This window comes from Cornus florida, unplaced genomic scaffold (genome assembly GCF_030987335.1).
Source record: "Cornus florida cultivar Cherokee Brave unplaced genomic scaffold, ASM3098733v1 CherokeeBrave_3.0.0_Hap2_Chr01, whole genome shotgun sequence".
Classification (NCBI taxonomy): Eukaryota; Viridiplantae; Streptophyta; class Magnoliopsida; order Cornales; family Cornaceae; genus Cornus; species Cornus florida.
The window spans coordinates 81,278,112-81,299,715 of record NW_026775571.1 but is presented as its reverse complement, the minus strand read 5'-3'; the positions used below and the strand labels follow the sequence as shown (position 1 = coordinate 81,299,715).

Below are 21,604 nucleotides of genomic sequence, written 5' to 3'. Positions count from 1 at the left end.
TTTGAATAACACACATGTATTTACTGCTTCAGATAGGCCAACTGTCATTTACCTTGGTGCAGAGAACAATTTCAACCTGAGGAGGGGTGCCATCTAGGAGCGAGCTTGCGACTTCAATGCAAATTGGATGTCAGCTGTTTGAGATTCTTGATGATGACATTTACCTTGGTGCACAGAACAATTTCAACCTTTTCACTACCCAGATGAATAGTGAAGGTGCTGTTGATGAGGAGCGGGGCTGCCTTGAAGTGGTCAGTGAATACCACCTTGTCAATTGGTTCTGACATGCTTCTCTTGTAATGTGCTTGCCAGATTCTGATGTTGGCCAGATCCCAACCATCATTTTTGGCACCGTTAATGGTGCTATTGGTGTCATTACGTCCCTTCGTTATGAGCAGTAGTCTTCTTGGAGTAGCTTCAGACAAACTTGAGGAAGGTGATAAAGGGAGTAGGAGGATCAAGTCATGAGCAGTGGAGGTCCTTTTATAACGAGAAGTAAACAGTAGATGCTAAAAAATTTCTCGGATGGAGAATCTAACTGAGTCATTCCTTGATCTTGGTCGAAGTCGAATGGAAGAGATTTGCAAGGAAATGGAAGTTTCAATTGAGGAGCTTATAAAGAGCGTGTGGCACAGCAAGCACTGTTTTGCATGTGTAATGTATTCTTTGAGATTTCATGCTTGGGAGACAGAATTGGTGCATTCCTTTTAACTTGAATGGGTGTTTGAAACTGTTCAAAAATTTGACTCATTTATCTCATCAATTTGTCCAAATTTGTGTAAAATTGAGCCACTGATTGATGACTCGTGGTGCAGATTTGAAGAATCATTTTTCGTCCCGAGGATTTTTTATTTAAGATCTTCATCTTTGAATTCGTGAATTGTGGAAGAATTTGCCTAAAAAGATTTAGTGACTTTAGTCATCAATAAGAGCAAAATAATCCTAAATTACTCACTCCAATTAATTCATCATTTGCTTACCATACAAATTCCATACAACTTAGCTTAAAAAGATTGCATGACTTAAGTCATCAATAAGAGCAAAATAATCCTAAAATACTCACTCCAATTAATTCATCATTTGCTTCCCATACAGATTCCATACAACTTAGTAATAAAAAAGTTCACAGCAGTCAAGTAAGTAAATTTCTTCTCTAAACCTCACATTGCATTCTTGCAATCTTCCCAGATTCTGTAAAAGAATAAAAATTAAATAAAAATTAATAATGATATAATAATAATAATAATAATGATAATGATAAACAATAACAACTTTTCAAATTAACTTACCTCTGAGGACACTCCTCCAAATGGAGATCCACATCCGTCTTATCCTGGAAGCCATTACCGCATTTCGGGCAATACTGACATTTGTGACGTACTTGAACGCCTGATTCAGTCCTGAACAAGGATCTGTGATGGTCTTCCACCTGCCTATTGTGATCAAAGATTTTCCTAGGTTCTTTACACGCAATAGGAAACATCCAGCACTTCTCACATCGGAAGGGTGGTCTGTCTGGGAAGGGTGGTCTATTTGGGATGGGTTTTATGGGAATAGTCGGCTTTGGCTTTTTGGAATTCTAGCAGACCACAATATAACATAAGGTAAACATATATGTGTGTGTAATGATTAATTTTAATGAAGAAAAATAAAATTTTAAGTAAAACAAGAATATACACATATTCATACGTACCAAAAAAAAAAAAAAAAAAAAAAAAGCACATGCAAAATTTTAAAATTGTGTTTTTTAAAAGATACTACTAATACCTTTCCAGAAAATGGTCTTGCAAAGACACTGAAAAAGGGATTCACTGGTGAAACCGAGATACCAGCCATCAATGTCCTGCTGTTCCATGGACATTTGAAATTGAGATAGCCGGGCACCTAAGACACATCAAATAAATAATGGCCCCATCACAACAACAAAATGTTTAAACTAATTTCATAAAATTAACTGCAATACAGATTACAGACGAAGATGGCAGAAGAAGAAGTATGTTTTCTTGCAAGATAAAATGACCAAATGCAAAATTTTAAAATTGTGTTTTTTAAAAGATACTACTAATGCCTTTCCAGAAAATAGTCTTTTAAGGACACCATTTATGAAAAATTGATTCATTGGTGAAACTGAGATACCACCCATCAATGTCCTGTTGTTCCTTGGACTAGTGGGTTTGAAACTGAGATAGCCTTTTGTAGGCACCTAAGACACATCATATAAATAATGGCCCCATCACAACAACAAAATGTTTGAACTAATTTCATAAAATTAACTGCAATGCAGATTACAGACAAAGATGGCAGAAGAAGAAGTATGTTTTCTTGCAAGATAAAATGAACACAGAAATTGATACAAATACATATATTTAAGAAATTGATACAAATACATATATAACATAAGGTAAACATATATATATAGACGTGTGTGTGTGTGTGGGAGTATAATGATGAATCTTAATGAAGAAAAATAAATTTAGAAGTAAAACATCAGAATATACACAGATGGAGAGATAGAAAGTGAAATGCATGGATAGAGTGATTACTAAACTAGAGAATGGATAAACCAATACCAAGCAGTTGCAGATAATAAGCAGAAAGAGACTCGAGACCGCATACTAGCAGCAGCATAGTGATTACCAATTGAACATGGTTACCCTTTGAGTCTCTCGAAACATTGAACACACTGATTCTTCTCTTACTATGCCTTGATTTCACCTTTGCAATGATACATATAGCTTGCATCACCATTAATTTTTGAGCATAGATACCATAGACGCATTAACTGAAATACTAATATTTATTGTTTGATTCAGTTAGCCATAGTCTGAATACAAAGAACCAAATTCACCCCATTCACCTACTAAACAAGCGAGAATTGCAAGAAAAAATTCAAAACCAGGCGATCGCCCTATCTAAGCAAGTGCAAGCAGGTGTCCCAACAGCACCAATAAGAAGTCAAAACTGCTTATTTATCATATACACAAGCTCAATCTTTAACCTGCTCAATACAAATATTTATTGCTTGATCCAGTTAGCCATAGATCATATATTACTACCAAGTTTTATAACCTGCTCAACAACGTCAACCATTTCAGACCTGTTGATCCCTTTTTCTTTTTGCTTCTGTTTTTGATTTCCTTCTAGTTAGCACACTATAAGCATATTAATAAGATGCCATAATTAGTGATATGTTATGGTCCATAGTCATAGGAACAGTTTAATAGAGTTAACCACTAATATATGTACGTATATGAAACAAAATATATATATGAAGTTCCAAACAGAAAATATATAATCAGGACTGACTCAATAAGTACCCTTATTTAAAAATTCCTAAACCCATATTTAATTCTACTTCATAGTGGCTTTGTAAGGCACTACATCTGCTCAGCCCACTGACTCAATAAGTAGCCTTATTTAAAAATTCCTACACCCATATTTAATAAAATTTTAATATACAAGTCCCCTATTTTCACTTTTTCTTTCTGCCATCACAACATACTCGAGAATGGGTTTAAGGTTTTAGTGGCTGAAATTTGATGGCAAAAACCAAAATTAAAGAATTTAAAAGGTCTGAAGCAATAGAAAAAAGGTCCTGTGTGGTTATTGAGAGCTGAGCATCAGCAAGTCGGTATGCTTATAGATTTACAGCTTTTCCTGTCTACAAATGTATATACACAAGATATATAACATAACGTAAACATATGTGTGTGTGTAATAATGAATCTTAATGAAGAAAAATAAAATTATACGTAAAACACGAGAGTATGCAGACTAAAGGGAAATTGTCATATCCCAAAACTATAGGGTGTGATTTAATGAAGTTTCGAGGGAAAATGAGGAAACCAGATACAATTTAAGTTGAAAATAGAATCTGACCAAGAGAATGGAGTGAAAATATGATCAGCCTTAGTCGACCATCCCACCCTTTAACATACATATATATCTATATATATCCTGCACACTCAGAAAAATCTGGAAATTCATTGCTAATAATCCAACTCAAAACTACCATAAAGCAACAAAAATTTCATAAGTAACATCAAGCAAAAATAACACAACAGACGTGATCTTATGGTCATCTAAATTGGCCAAAAAATAATTTTCAAAAGATCTAACAACAGAGGCTGGAGCCTTCTAAATACACAAAGGAGGTGCAGTGTTTATATACCCAAAAGAAACACTTTTAAACAAACATTCCATGACCAAATATATTTACAACAAGGCAAAGATAGATGCATATCAGGCTAATATGTTCATAAAAATTCCTAAAGCCATTATATAATACAAACTCCAAATCACACAAAATAAAAGTTTGTATGGAAACAAATTCAGAACCCACATAAATGTTATGCTATGGACTAAATAAATAACAAAAAATATGATTAACAAAAAATGAATTTACCTTCTCAGGTGTCTTGCAGATTTTGGGAGTGGTACCTGCAAGTTCCCTGGCCTCGAATCTGATCAAGTAAACAACATAATGAGAGAAAAAATAATAATCTTGACAATTAAGATTAAAAGACATATTGATCACATACACTGATTAGAGGGCAGGTCTGAATTTGTTTGATAAAAGATGAAACTGTTGGTGGCTGGTCGCAAATGAGGGTATAAAGGCCTCGAGGTGTAACTATGTGTTGCAACTAAAAAATCCTTGTTTTCAGCCTAACAGACTTCATCTTCCTAGGTTCTAGTCCATTTTTATTTTTGTTACGCGATAATACATGCATTTTCTAAATAACAACAACCCTGATAAATGTTGCTTGGGATAAATGTTGCTGCCAAAGAGAGCAGGTGGTCTAGGATTGCCAAATCTCCATACATGGAATGAAAGTGCTATAATGAAGCACTTTTGGCATATAATCAAATCAAAGGACATGTTGTGGGTAAAATGGATCAACACCCATCTAAGTATTTGGGAGGTCAAGGTCCCAGGCCAATGCTCATGGAACTGGAGGAAATTGCTCAGCCTCAGAGATACAATTAAACCACTTGTCAGGGTAAAAATTGGAGATGGTTCAAGCTCTAATTTTTGGCTTGACAATTGGTGCCATCTTGGTCCTCTGCACCAATTGACATCTCCACAACTGATCTCACTTTCAGGCTATCACAGCAACACAAAGGTAGGATCCTTCATTACCAACAACTCATGGTCCTTTCCCCCTTCCATACCATCCATCATTCCACAACTACAGCATATAACCAACCTTCCAAACCCACAAACCAGCTGCAGTGACAAACACATTTGGATACCCTCACCCAATGGTCAATTTTCTATTCCACACACCATGAAACATTTCAACAAGCATCACCCAACCCTACCTTGGACTCACCTAGTGTGAACCAAACCCTCTATCCCCAAACACTCTTTCATACTGTGGGTGGCAATCCAACAAAGCCTCCCTACTTTGCAGCACACATGGAACGAGAGAAACAGAAGGGTTTTTCAAAAGAAATCCATCTCTGCAAACTCACTTCTTCACCAAACTCTGGAATCTATTAGATCAAACATCATACTCTCATCTATCAGCGATGCATCTAATGCTTCAAGGATTGCAGCAGAATGGGATGTTCCAGAATCCATTATTCGACCACAAAGAAAATCACCAGACCTCAGCAATTGATCCGTTATTGCTATGGTTATTTTGTGCCTATATGGGCTTTGTTTCCTATTTGGTTTGTATTCTGGGCCTGGCCCATCGGTTAGCTATGGCTAGCCTTGTATCCCTTTTATTTAATCCAAATTTAACTTTATCTTTCAAAAAAAAAAAAAAACCAACAACAGAGAAAATATGTGTATACAACTATACAAACATACATATATAGTCTGTGATTTCTTTCATTTCACCATTTTTCACATAGATATACAGATATGTGTGTGTATATAACTATACATACATACATACATACATACATATATATATAGTCTCTGATTTCTTTTGTTTCACCATTTTTCACATATAGAAATACAAATATGCGTATGTATACAACTATATATATAGTCTGTGATTTCTTTTTTTTCATATGCGCCTGTAACACCAAACCAGATGACGGCAGTAACAAGACTCCATCGCTTCACCGACCTTCCTAAACTTCACCTTCACCAGTTTTCACATAGACAGAGATATTTGTGTGTGTGTGTGTATATATATATATATATATTGTGAGATCGATTTCAAGGAAAAAGATAGAATGGCGAGTGCAGATCTAGAGATCAGAGGCGGCACAAAGAACAGATGCAACACCTATATCTACCGCTCGATCATCGTCATACCACATAGACTCTACAGTTCAACACCAAGTAGAGTCCGGCCGGTTTGGATGAGTTTCATTACAATAAAAGTGACAAAAAGTAGAAATGCAGATGAGTATGGACTCAAAATCATTCAAAGAACTACTACAACAATATGAGTAAAAAAAAAAAACACAAAAAGAAAATCGCATCGCAGTTCTATCATCTAAATAGGAAACGAAAAGAAACACCACCTGAAGGTTGACTGCATAGCCCCACCGACTATTTTCATCCCTCTCGCACCTATCTTAGCCAACTTGAACCTCAATATCAGTGCCATATTTCTTCTTTTGAGTTTCACTCTGCTCTCCTCTCTGTCTCTCTCTACCTCTCTCTAGCTATTTTCTCAACACCGCTGCCTTTTTTGTTGGAACAGCTCGACTCTGCTCCCTCTCTCTCCTCTATATAGACGATTCCCTCTCTCTATAGAGACACAATCTGCTTTCTCTCTCTAGACTATACTATTTGATTCTATAGGCTCCCTATAGGTTACAATCTCTGCACCTTTGCACTCTCCACTATCGCTGCAGACTGATGTTGGTTCGTTAAAGGAAAGAAATGAAACCAACGTTGGGTGGGTCCCACCGAATCAAAATTGAGATAAATGAAAAAAAAAAAAAAGAAAAGAACTTAAAGGTCCAGGATAATAAGGTATATTGAATTTGTATATATAGTAATAGTAAATTAGTGATAATTATAACAATATTAATAAATAATTATTTGCATGAAAATATGAATAATACACAAGATAATACACAAGACTAAAGGTTTATTTATTTATTATTACCAATACATAGAGACTAAAGGTTTATTTTTTTATTATTATCTATGTTCATGTCGGACCTCTTATAACACTTCATAATTCCATTGCACCAATTGCAGCCATCTCATTCTACATGCTCTACGCAATTACTAAAAAAATTTATAGGAGTAACTCTGAGAAAATTTGAATTCTCAACCTTCCAGATATGCTGTCATGAAGTTATTCCTTTGAAATTGAGAATACATTTTTTTAAAAAAAGTATTTCATGGACTAAAAAACTCGCATACCAATTTATTTTTATGGAACTCGAACTCTCACCTCCTATTTTAGAAGATAGAGACCACAAACTAATATAGTGAAAAAAAAAAAAATGACATGTCTTTTATCCATTTTAAAATTTTAATCTGTTAATTGAAATTTCACTTGTCTAATTTTGCATTGGGAAAATCCTCACCGCTCCATTTAAAAGAACAAGTGATACCATTTAAACCAAACCAGCATTGTAGTAATTCATTGGTTCTGACGTATAGATTCAATCTACGTATATTTTTTAACACCTTTCATTGGTAATAATATAAAATAGCTCCAAAAAATCCACTCCCTTTCCCTTTTCCTTTCCCCACCACGAGGGAACAAAATACTCTCTTTCGATTCCCTCCTCGCCTTCCCTTTCCGGAAAACTTTTTAAGAATACACTCTTGGAACTTCTCCACCCTCGTAACGATTTGGTTTGTGTTTTCATGGTTAAAAACATTAGATAATCAGTCCCAATATATTATTAGTCCAAACAAAATTCCTTTTCTGGCCCCAATCAACATTACATGACATGTTCTTTTTGAAGTCAAAATGGACTTCATAATCACATATTTGAAAGTTTTCAGTCCATCTACTTATAAAGCCTTTTCTGGCAGAATACATTATCCCAAATTAGTGTACAAGACTGCAAAATGGTTTCAGTCATTTTGAAATCCCTGTAATTTAGCTATTAGAAAAACTCGAATTCGAGACAAATCTTCGAAACTAAATTATAATTATAACAAAGTATTACATTTTCTTTTACTCGATATGTACAATTACATGCAAGAAGTAATTAAAAAAAAAAAAAAAAAAGGGAACGGAAGCAACTCAATAATACAAAAGTTTTCAAGGGGTTAAAGGTGTGTCCATGAAAAAAAAAAAAAGGGAAGGGAAGCAACTCAATAATACAAAAGATTTCAAGGGGTTAAAGGTGTGTCCAGTATCATGGCATCAAAGGTGGGCGGCGATGGAAGTAGCCAATTAAAGAAGCCAAGATTAGTTTCTCCTGTCAATCTCTGGGAAGAGTACTCCACCAACATGTTCCAAAGGTCTCCAACGGTCCATTTATGTGACAGAATCCATCGACTCACCTGCCCGCAATACCCATAAACAGGGTTAGTGCTACTGATGATAAAACAACATTAATTTATGAAAGATTACACAACCATGTTAAAAGTCCTGAGGATAGGGGCAGTATCAACAAGGAACTTGAAAATGCACAAGACAGGTCATGTGCTAGTAGACTGATTTAAATGAGATACTAATCAGGGATCAATCCGATTATTAACCAAAAATGCACAAACTCATAGCAAGAACTGTATAGCACATGCTAGATAGTTAACCAGAACCCGAACAGTAGCCCAAAAACTGAATATTAAAACTTTTAAGGTCTCGACTATATTTTGAGCAAAATTTCCAAGGTCTGATCAAATTTTCAGTGGAATGAATCTCAATATTGAAAACTTGTTGCAAGCAGCGAATGTTGAACTTCTAAACGGTTTAAACCTTGTGTCAAAGTTTTCTGTTCAAAAAGAATGTTGCTGCGAGGGATGAAGTTATGGCACTGTCATTGGTCAATTATTTTTCATTCTTAGATCTAAATTTTTTTCATATAGCATTGTCATTGGTCAATTATTTTCCATTCTTAGATCTAAATTCTTTTGTTGGCCTTCTGTAATATTAAGACTTCCAAATCCAAAACTTCAAAGTAGCGTATGATTTGAGGAATGAGATAAATAACGTTTCAAAAACAATTATACAAACAGTGAGTGAGAAGATGTCCAGAAAAATAACAAAACAAAAGGTATCAACAAGTGAGAAGTACTCAATAATAAGGAAATGCCTGGGAAAGAAAATAAAAAGAAACTAGTCTATTCAATTAAATTTTATATTAAATGTATTTTTTTAATTCAAAATTTTTATGGGTCCATATCAAGGAATTGAAGAATATTAGGTAATAAAGAAAACCGGAATTAATATCAATATGGAATCGGATTAGGCAATTTCCATGTGGGACCCTAGGCTATTGCCCAAATGGCCTGATGGTTGAGCAGGCCCCGCCACTTACATTTGGTGGTCTCAACTCTCAAGAGTGCCTACTTGAGAAAATTACCCTATAAGTATTCCTACTTTTCTACTAAAAACAAGCATCAATATTCATAATTGCATATAAAAAATTAAGTGAAATTGGCAGCCCCTCCGAAGTAAATAACGGTAGCAAACACTGAATACCTAAAAAAATATCACAAAAAAAGGAAAAGAAGAATATGTGAAAGAGTAGGAAACAAACAGTTGGTATAAATTTTTTTCCTTTTCTTGAGGGGGATTTTATTTTATAAAGAAGTATGCAGTAAGTTGAGCAAATAAATGGTTGAAGTTTCCAATTTCTAGAGAAGTTAACCTTGAAAGATTTAATGAGAAAATTCAAATTATGTTCCACTGAGGGGGAACACCACATTTTTCATTTACTATTGGCTATACATCCAAAAGCAACTGATACTCCAGCAGAACATTAATACACAGCTCATGGAGTATTAACATTGATTTGGTTATTTAAAACGTAAACAACGGTTGCAAATTATCTTCCAAACATTTATTTCCAGGAATGATGCATAATATTCTTTGGAGATTTCTTAGAGTAGCAGGCAGAAGAAAAATACCTGGTCCACAGTCTGCAGTGCCTCCAAACCAAATGTGTAATAAGTGATGAAAGGCCTCAATGCCTGGAAGTGTACCCAAATTAAAAGAAAGTCAAAATATTGAAAGGAAACATTACTATAACAGGCTGAGATAGAATCTATGAAATTATACATCACTGAGAAGATATTAACTATGTTCTCCCAATCATTATATTATGCCTCGAGAAACTTGATGTTCCGAAAATGGGGCCTTTCACATACAAATAGTTTGATCTAACAATAGCAGTAAAGGAGGTACATGGCCAAGAACCTTTTTCTCTGAAATTAAATAGAACCATTGAGATGGTTCTGTCCATTGAATATGTGTCTCTTTCAGCAGACTGATGTATAACATCAACAAACTTAAAAGAAAACTGATGTATGTGGAAAGGTGCTGATAGGAATGTATCTCATAAAAAAATAGTATCAATGAATGAAAAAGGATGCCCAAGCACCATTTATTGCCATATAACGCTGAAGTAGCAAATCACTTGTGTTCAAAGCATCTAATGCTCCTTCTCACCTCCCTCAGTGTCAAAGATATCTTTTCCTGATTGTCGTCCTTCCCCTCCTCCTTCCCTTTCTTTTACTTTTATGTCTTTCAATCCAAACGAAGTGTTAAATTTCTTTTTGCACTTTTCAAGTCTTCACAAGCCACACAACTAGATCTGTTTAACATTTCAGCCCAAAAAATCCCCTCTCACAATTTTTAACCTTTCCTCCTTCCAACCATTCAATCATATACAAACAAGTCCCTAGTTACTATTTGTGGTCCCAAAGCTTTGTCCTTTCTTGCGTCAATTAAAAATCCAAAATCCTAACCCTTTGTTACACCTTTACAAACCCTAAATCCCCTTTTAATGTGGCCCTATGTCAATTCTGGTGGCAGAGCTTGTAGGCGAGGGTATTCACAGACTTGTCCAACAACTAGTCAATCACTTCACCCATTCCAACAACTTCAAAAGAAAATGAGAAGCTAGATCTCAATCAAACTCCTTGGAGCATCATTAGAAAAGTTAGGTTGTAGCTTAAACTATAACCACTTATCTGAACTTAGTGCAGCCTTAATTATGATTGGTTAGCTTATGACAACCTCAGAATCATCAGCAGTATTAATGAAAGATTTCCATTCTCTAAATCTATGTCTTGGCATTAAGGTCTATTTAAACTGTAATAGTTTAGAAATTACCGACAAATAAAAAAAATTAAAAAACACAAGAATATACAGATGATGGCAGATAGAGAGGTTCTTATTTCTTTCAAAGTTTATGAAGGAGAAAAGCACACAAAATATCATAAGAAAAATATACGAGGCATTTTTGTCATGCAGTCATACACTATTGTATGGTTATAATAACTAGTGTATCACATGGCACAAAACTGAACCAACAAGGAATCAATCAGTAGAAAATCACCTGAGAAGCAGCGAGCCACTGAATTGTGGCCTTGAGTTCGGGGTCTCCCCCAAAAGCGCCACAACCCCAGTTTCCTGTCACAATGCCAATTTCTTTTTGATGGTCCAGGCACTGACTACCCTTTTTCTCCAAATTCCTCATCAGGTGGTCACCCAAAATTCCTTCTTTTGCTTCACAAGAGATAGATGAAATTTCTTGGAACTATGGGAAAACAAAAAATGAAAATAAATAATACACCAGCACTAACAGTTGTAATGTTAAAATCATCAAAGCATGATTCTTCCACTTATAATAAAACGAATGAAGAAAGAGAGAGAAGTGTGTGTGTGGGTGTGGGTAGTGGTGGTGGTGGTGGTGTCCCGGGGGGGGGGGGGGGGGGGGGGGGGGAAGGGGAAGAGGGGGGCTGGGCCAACATCAAATAAAAAAATTCTATAGAACTCCTACCAAAAGTTGATTATCTGACATTCCACTCGGGTCTTTAACATCTTGATCTACCTGAGCTCCACAAAATCCATCATCTTGAAGTAGTCTATGATAATGCTGATATTTACATGGATCAAAAAAGCCGCAGAACGCCTTGTTAATCTCCCTGATGAAACCAACAAGTTGGAGTCTCACTAGTTTACAGATCAACAGTAACTAGGACTCGACAATTTTAAAGGGTTGCACAGATAATCTATATACCATAAGTCAAAAAAATTTGAAGTGTTGAAACTGAAAATAAATTACTCGACAAAAGTTTAGGTTGGTTAGATATGTGAATCCAATCAACTCAAGTTTGGGGCATAATTTCTTCCATATCAAAGGCTCATAACCTCTATATTGACAGTCCCAACACTGAAACATTAACCTAGTGCAGCAACTCCATCCAAAAATGTTCCATTTAGATGGGGGCCATTATTTATTCTCCTATTCATTCCAGGTATATTACATATTCACACCCAAATGCACACATACAAATGTACGTAGTGCCAGAAACCAAAGTTTTACATACCGGAGGAGGCATTTAAGTCCATATTGTCTCTTTCCTGGGTTGCATAATGCATCTATTGCAGTGATCCTAGTTTTACGTCTTCCCATATGATCAAAATCTCTTTTGTCCACATAGTCACCAACAAATCGGAATGAAGAAGCATACCTGCACCACTCAGACAAATGAGAGAGGAACCACTGTAACAAAAGTCATCTGAGAGACTGCTGTATGAATACCTCTGCTTTGAAAAAGTAATAGAGTTACCGAGTTAGGCTAATACAATCTATTATCAAAGAGCTTCCAAGAGTATATCATAGAGGTGTAAAATGCCATTGACATAATCCATATGCTTCATGTACCAAATATAATATTATTGGCACAAAAAATATGCATAATGATATTAAATTTTCAGAAGGGCATAATCACATATACTTTTGAATTCTATATCATGAGAACTATTAACAAAGATTTTCAAAATTAGAGATCTAATACAGTTGTAAGAAGTAACAATCAGAGCAGGGAAAAAAACACCTCACAAGGCAATCTAGCTCCAAATGCCACATCTATTTTAAGTTACACGCAAAATTAAATACACATTTTCGAAGGCATAACTGAGGTGTATTAAGATCTATATATTTACAGGGAGAATTGTATAAATACGGCTATTTAATAAATTTAAATCCTGGAGTCTAAAACCCGGAACATGATGAAGTATCTCCATGAAAAAAGAAACTGCTTATACAACGTTTGTAACAAGTCACCAGAAACTACCTCTCTTTTCTTTTTTTAACAAGTAAAATTTCATTAAAGATGCTCAAAGGGGAGCATACCAAAGAACAACTACACAAAAGAATTCATCTCTACATCCTCAACTACACAAAAGAATTCATCTCTACATCCTCAAACTGTCCACATAATCTAAAAAGTCGTCTATAGATTTACAATTCCTCCATGAAACCCAAAAAAATAGAGAACTTGAAATATAATACTTAAGCACCCACATCATTGCTTCCACACCATCAAAGGATCACTTATTCCATTCGCACCAGACCCCACTAAATACAAAGAGGGGCTGCCTCCAAGCACCTCGAACTTGACTTCCCACCATACTTCCATCCTCTTGCACATGCAACACCAGTTAATCACAAACTACTGCCTCTAACTCAAATTGTCAAGCGTCAAAATCCTCCCCAAAGCCATTGTCTGTCCCAAGACCCCTATGAGGGAGGCCCTAGTCCTCCCAATTGCTTTTCACAGGAAGGTTGCCTTCTGGTCACCTTGACAAATCTAATAATAAGATGTCACCATAAACCTACCATGATCCCACCCAATTCCACTCATCAACACCCTCCCTATTCACATTTTGCTCATAAAGCAAACTGAAGAAAGCTATGATGTCTTCCAATTCCCAATCTGTCCCGAACTGCACATCCCATGATACCCTTCTATATCAAGGCAATAACAATCGGCTACCATGCTTTGCTTGTTTGCCGCAATCCAGAACAATATTGGAAACACACATGCAAGAGGTTCATCTCCACACCATGCATCCGCCCAAAAGTGGATGAATCTTCCACTTCTCACCTTGATTTGGCCATGTTTGGAGAACTCATTCCAAGCCCTTGCAAATGTTTCTTCATAAGCACACACCCGCTGAAGAAATCACTTCCTTGGAGCACCACCTGCCTCTTTCCTCCTCAACTTCTTTCTATAATTCTCTGCCACACACAGTCAGCTCCACCCCATATCTCCAAAGCCACTACCCTATCAAAGCTTGATTAAAAGTGTTGAACTTCCTCATTCCAAACCTCCCTTTTGAATGGGACCATAAACCTTCACCAAATTCACCAAGTGGTATTTAAATTCGCCACCCATGCCACCAACAAGAATTCCTTTGAGCTTCTCTGTCCTCTTCACTATTGAAGCAAGAATTTGAAACAAAGAGAGGTAATAGGTTGGGAGATCAGAGAGAGTACACTTGATAAGAGTGAGGTGCCATCCCTTTGACAGATATGCTTCTTCCACCCTGCTAGCCTTTTCTCAAACCTTGCAACCACAGGATCCCATATGGATGACATCCTCGTCAAATCTCCCAAAAGTAAACCCAAATATGTCACCAGAAATGCCCCCACACCACAAACTAAAATGCTAGCCAACCTGGATATATTATCAGCCTCCCCAACCAACACAATTTTCACTCTTTCTAATATTAAACTTCAACTCAAGCACTACTTGGAAGCACACCAGCAAACATCTCAAGTACCTCATCTGATCCTCAACAGCATCACAAAACACAATTTGTCATCTGCAGATAGCAAATGAGATACTTCCAATTGTGCCGCTATGTTCCTTTGCACACCAAAGCCCCTAATGTAATCAAGAGCCTCTGCACTCCTGATCATGCTGCCAAACGCCTCCATAACTATAAGAAAGAGAAATGAGGACAAAGGATCGCCCTCTGGAGCTACTACAAAAGCCTACAGGGGACCCATTCACCAAGGCCGGGAACTTTGCGGTAGAGATGCATAAAAAAATCCACCTTCACCACTTCTTGCCAAAGTGCATCCACTCCAAAATGTAAATGAGAAAAGTTCAATTCACACAATCATATGCCTGCTCAATATCCACCTTACATTACATACAATCTCTGGCTTTCCACTTTTTATTCTGGAGTCCACACATTCACTGGCAACTAGAACTGCATCCAAAATTTGGGAACCTCCCACAAAGATATTTTGAGATTCCGATATCAAACCTTTGACCCTTCACAACCTCAAGGCAATAATTTTTTGACCATTAGCATGTAAATGCATCCGACAAGGCTAATAGGCCTACAAGTGCCAATGAATTTGGCATAAAGAATTTCTTTCAATACCATACTTAGAAACTAAACATTTACACTTCCATATCTTATTTAAAGGAAACAGCTATTAGGATCTTCGAGAAGTGAAAAACCACTTCTTGGTGTTTTATGATACCAAGTGTCAAGCCCAAAGGCTAATACGAATCCCCACTCATACAAGCGGGTCAAATAGGGATAGGGATTAAGCCTTCCACCAGGCACCTTATCTGTCTTACCAAAGCGAACGGGTAGACGATAGGGGGCAAGGGATAAGGTAAGAAGTTTTGAGAATTCAAGAGGTCAGGGCGAGATGAGCCGTTTATCACTCTTATAGGTGTGCACACAAACCTCCCTTTTTTCTTTTCTATTGCAATTTCTGGATTATTATATGATGATTTTTTAACTGTCCATATATATAACATATATAGTAGTTCAACTTCAAAATGCAAAGCTCCGACATATATGAATAGGTTGGTACTGTCACTACTGGTGTACAGTATACATCAGCATATCTGAGAATGTTGGGCATGATAAAATGATAAATTTGTAGTGTACAAGAAATATATAACGCAGTTATAGCAATTAATATGATATCAATACCCAAGTTCTTTGAATGAATAATTCAATGGATCATACTCACCCTGTATAATTTGAAAACCTTTCCGTACCAACAATTTCTACAGCCTCGTTGTCTGCCATGGAAGGAATGAAAAGCATGCCAGCAATTAATTCGGGATTGATCATGAAACGGATCTCTTCCTACACAAGACAATTAGGACAATAAAAGGTTAAGAAAGCTTTCATTGCAGTGTTCTACTTTGACCCAAATAAAGGTTGCAGAAGTACAAAGATGAGAAAAACCCATGCATGCAAACAGATGTCAGTAATATACAATATTTTAGAGTGTGGAAGCATCAATGCCTACTTTAAATATAAACCTTGTAATAATTCTGACTTGCTTTTAGGTCCAAGAGCATCCACTTTGGCAAAATTATACCACAGATAAGTCTGTATCCAGTTTTTTTCCTCCCAGTACCCACGTCGGAGGAATCATAACTGGTTAGTAACTTTTTGACCACAAAACAATCCTGTGTATAATCATTGCGCTTAAAGCTTTTCAATTACATTCTTTTAATTTCTATGAAGCTTCTTTTTACAACTATAAAAAGAAACTTGGTCCTCAATGAATAACTCTATTGAACATGTTGACTGTGTCGATTCTAGAGGATCGAACCTGTACACAGCCCCTATGAAGAGCACCTCCCCCTAAATACTTGTTTGCAAAATCCACTTCAAGAGCTTCACTGGGTTGATCTTCTATCAAGCCAGACCCGCAAACCTATAAAAATCAAGAAAGAAAATATAATTATCCGAAACTAAGGAAATACCACTATCAAAAGTTTAAACTAAATCACATCCTTACAATATCTCATCCAAATCTGAACTTGAACTCACTTTACTGGACTATTCTATTCATTCAATATTTACCTCAAGACGGCAGAGGGAAGCAATTGACTTGCTCCAAAAATCATCCTTTGGATAGGTAACAAAAAAACTACTATATTCCAAAGGGAGAACTTTCCGCTCAAATGAGAGAACCCCCATAGGCATAAATGAACATATCCTCTCAAAGTAGTGAATGATGCACTTTATTTTGTTTTCCTGCTTCTCACTGTAATCATTGTGTAGACTCCTGGAAGCAAATATATATCAGTTGCATCAACTTTTGTAATTCGGGAAAAAGGAGAAATAACTAGAAGTATGGAATGAGTAGACAACACGACCAAATTTGGTCATTTAGGAAGTTAATGACATTGCACCTCTCTAAATTGATTGTCACTATCAAAAAATAAAAATAAAAAATGCTCTTAGAGAGATCTTAGAGCATCTGGCAATACAACTGTCATTTCGAGCAATATTCGCAACATGCGGTAGCTTCTGACCATAACCAGTCAGATATGAAAATTAAGGCCCTCAGTGCAGAGTAACGAATAAAGCAGATGAATGACAAAGCAATGAAGCAAACATGCCTTTTTTAGCTACTTGAACAGTGTCTTAGAGAGTCGCTATATTGTCAATAAACTGCAGGGCATTTTATTTCAGCTGCTTGCCTATAATATCCAATTCTGATCCTACTTCTAGTTTCCAGGAACCACAGTCAGAAGTTTAAAGTTGTGACCTCCCCTATAGTATACTTGACAACTTTTCTAAAAGTTGCAATCCCCTGTTTTATAAGTCACAGAGAAGAAAAAAAAATACTGGAAACTCTCTGTGTCTGTGATTCAATATTCAAAGAATACACACACACACACACATCTGTAATTCAATATCATATAAATAAAATAGTTAACCTCTGTGTGAGTGTGGGTGGGTGGGTGGGTGGGGACGCGCGGATCAAATGTAAATTCAATATTCATAGAAACAAGCTACTTAGAGTTGTAATCTGAACTTATCTTACGGAGACAAACTGCCTATACAGGGGACTGCCTTAAACTTTGGCGTGAAACACTCATACAAACAGGAGCAATATTATCAAAAGAGCATGAGATAAATTGAATAATGTTTTGCATTACCTCTAAATTTTCTGCCAACATTCATAGAAATGGCTTCAAGCTAGCCAATTATGAAAAGTTCTTCTCTATTGAGAACCCTTCTTTAAATTTAATAAATTGTCACAAGCCAATAATGAAATACTTAAATTACTCTCTTCTACAAAAGTCAATACTTTAGCATTATACTAGTCTATAAAGGGAAGCAAAGGAAAAAAATTGTAGAAATTAAACCATTCTGTTATAATGATATACATTGAATATGACAGTTGAAAGAAGTTAAAAAAAGACGGCTAATGGACACATACGCAAACAAATGATCAAAGTTGATCGTTGGAAGGTGTTTGGCAACTCTATCAGTGATTGGAAACAAACAGAAGAAGGAACAAGCAAGAAGAGCACCAATCAATTCCTGAAAACAACATAGACATTCATTGTCAACAATCAGACCATTAAAAAGACAACAGCAATGCATAGATGAAGGATGAATCTTTCGTCTAAGAATAATGCATAAAATATGGAATGTTTCAAATCCAATGTACTATGATACTTTCTAAGGTGGTGTTTACCAATATTCTGAATTGGTAATGCTACATATCACTTATAAAAATAAGTTAAGAATGCAAAAAAATTAAGTTAGAAAGACTTCACTCATCACTAAACTACAAATATAACCTAAGACTTCAGCACTTAAAATTCATCTCACCAAAACTATATTATATTTAAATCGAGCCAAGATGTACTTTAAAATCTCCTATGGTCCAACTTATCAAAAATAAATTAAAAAATCTCCTATGGTCCAGCAGCTATAGAGCAAAATGGTACCATGACACTCTGATTCAAGTGCCCCATGCTACAAGTTTCCAATGGCAGTCATAATGAAAATGGATTTATCTAAAATCACTTTTAAGAAGCACAACCGAATGGTCCATTGGTTCAGAAAGAATACAAAATGTGAAAACGCATCTTACTCTATGAAGTAAATAAGGATAAAGATACCATGTTTTATAAGATTCAATTGTTCTCTCTTATCTAGCTTTTCTCATTAACGGAAAGAAAAGAAACATCCCACATTTTGATATTCTTGCACAATTTTCTTGTGACATGGTTGAGTATAATTACATGAACTATAACAGTAATGCATAATTATGCTAATGTCCTATGTATGTGCATAGCTCAAATCTTCTGTTCAACAATGTACTAAGATCAACTATCAAGGGCAAATCCCAAAATAGACGCAGAATTAAAATTGGATATCTAAGTACACAAGGTAGCACAGTCATATAATTCTCTACTTCACAATTATTAGTAAAGAATAAAGGGTGATGTATCATACATGTATAGGAAAAATCGAGAACATCAATATACTTGTTGAGGATCACACTCTTAGTATTAATGAAGTCAACATATTAAATTAAACGTGAAAGGTACCTGGCTGAGGAGCACTATGCCTGGTTGTTGTGACTCCAATATCCGAAGACCTGTTTTAATTCTGTCATTTTCACCATTAATGACATCTGCATTCTTATAATGAGTTTCTAACAACAACGGAAACCGCAACAGCAGATTCGCCATTGATGGGATTACCTCCCCAAACCATTTTGCCGATTCTGACCGAGACATCAGCTGTTCAAATTTGTACGACCAAGTTATACAGGCAAAAACTGAGCCTTACTAAGGAATCAATTCGTGAGATACATATATAATTGTTTCAACAATTAATGAGATACATATTCACTCTTGTTCCATTTTGACGTAAAATATTTCTTGAAAAATGCTTTTATCATTGAAAACATTTCTCGATGTTTGGTCAATAAGAAAATGAATTACACAATCTTCTAGGAAAACAAAAATAGCTTAGAAATTTCTGTAAACCGTTTTCCGAAATTACACTAAAAAATCCTCTAGGAAAACAAAAATAGCTTAGAAATTTCAGTAAACCGTTTTCCGAAATTACACTCAAAAAACATATGTCGAGACAATAGCCATGTGTATATGTATAGATACAAGGGTATAACCATATATAATACATAGTAATTATATAAATAAGCATAGTACCTATATATACACCTATACGCACACATACTTATAGATTTATATATCTATATATATAGATATATATGTGTACAAACTTCAATGCATAATCAAATACAAAAGTACTTCCCGATCTATCAACCCATCTGTAAAATTGACCGCTAAATAAGTGCATGTTTATATAAATGTTCATTATGCATTTTATAATTGGCAACTCATTTTCAAAACTTCAACCAAACACCAGTAAACAAGAAGAAAAATGACTTTATCAAGAAAATTTTACAATGTAAAACATTTTACCTATGAAACAAACATTTACATTTTACCTATGAAACAAACAGAGCCAAAGTGTAAAATATAATCTAAACCCTAATCAATTGATTGTGTTTAAGCGTAAGCATGCGGCTGAAGAAGCTAAGTTATGAATGTTCATTATGCATTTTTGTAACAATTGGCAACTATTTTCAAAAACCTCAACCAAACCCCGGTAAACAAGAAGAATAATGATTTCCTTCATGAAAAACATTTTCCAATCTAAAACATTTTACAGTGAAACAAACAGCCAGAGTGTAAAATCTAAAATAAACCCTTATCGATTGACTGTTCTATTGATCCAATAACAAAGTAAGATTGGTAATGGTGATCGTGTTTACATACATCGTCGAAGAAAAGAGCGTAGCCATCGGCGGCTGAAGAAGCTAAGCGTTCGGTGGAGAAATTGAGGCTGAGAGATTGTCTGAGATCGGAAATAGCGAGGAAGAGAACCTCTCCAGAGTCGATTCTGCTGTGTTGGGGGCCTTCGGACAACGCTTTCAATGATTCCACCACTTGAGATGGCCAGAACAGAGAGGGCGATCGGAGAACCAGTGGTAAGTACGGTAGTATCGACTTCAAGTCTTCCCGATCTTCCATTCTCTCTCTATATGCGTGTGTATATATGTATCCGTCCCTCAATGTACTTTAAGTATATATAAACACAGTTATTTCAAGCCTTCCCCCTCCCTCTCTCTCTAAAACTGGTATTGCTTGATATGGATGGCCGCCACCAAAATACTTTCCGGTGCCCGTCGTGCGACACTTGCACACAAGAACAATACTTCGTCCTTTGTACAAGGACTAAATTGTAAATTCCCATTTTGTTATTACTAATTTTCTTCGTTCCCTCGGTATAAACATGATACACCTATTATGATTAGATTGTATTAATAAATTTGGTATATTATTTAGTTATTTATTTATTTTTGACAACTACTGAGTATTTTTTTAATAATATTTTATATATCCATCTATATCTATACTATTCTAAAATTGTAAAAAAATTCTTAACATTTTTTTATTTAATATATATATATATATATATATATATATATATATTAATTTATTGCTTTCATTAATATACACACATACAATAATTAGTTGATGGTTGAATTTTAAAAAAAAAAATTATTTTTTCATTTGATATATATACTTTAATTTATTACTTTCATTAATATATAAATATACCATAATTAGTTTGATGGTTGGTATTTATAACTCCTAATCCAGAGGATCGTTTGCATTTCACTGTATATTTTTATAAGTAACCTTTTTCACATTATCAATCAATATCTCTCTCTCTCTCTCATTTTACATTATTTTAAGAAGTAATTTGATGGACATTAGGATAATGCATTGGTTGGCTCCTACTTCAACAGGGGATGGCTTTTCTTTCGGTGGAGGCTTGATTTGTTTTCTTTTTCCAATTTTTAATTTTTTTAA

The 21,604-nt window shown here is 35.4% G+C and overlaps 1 protein-coding gene across 1 annotated transcript; it reads right to left on the bottom strand.

The window, feature by feature from the left end:
• Window positions 1-8,226: 8,226 nt before the first annotated feature.
• LOC132302801 (poly(ADP-ribose) glycohydrolase 1-like) lies at window positions 8,227-20,959 on the bottom strand. The gene is made up of 11 exons (XM_059799761.1): window positions 20,504-20,959; window positions 19,244-19,438; window positions 18,121-18,224; window positions 16,752-16,956; window positions 16,498-16,602; window positions 15,904-16,022; window positions 12,443-12,586; window positions 11,893-12,037; window positions 11,449-11,649; window positions 10,016-10,078; window positions 8,227-8,446 (listed from the first exon to the last, which is right to left on the bottom strand). Exons 1-11 carry the CDS (start codon window positions 20,756-20,758, stop codon window positions 8,273-8,275), a joined length of 1,710 nt encoding a protein of 569 aa, XP_059655744.1. The 5' UTR covers window positions 20,759-20,959; the 3' UTR covers window positions 8,227-8,272.
• Between the last annotated feature and the right edge of the window lie 645 nt (window positions 20,960-21,604).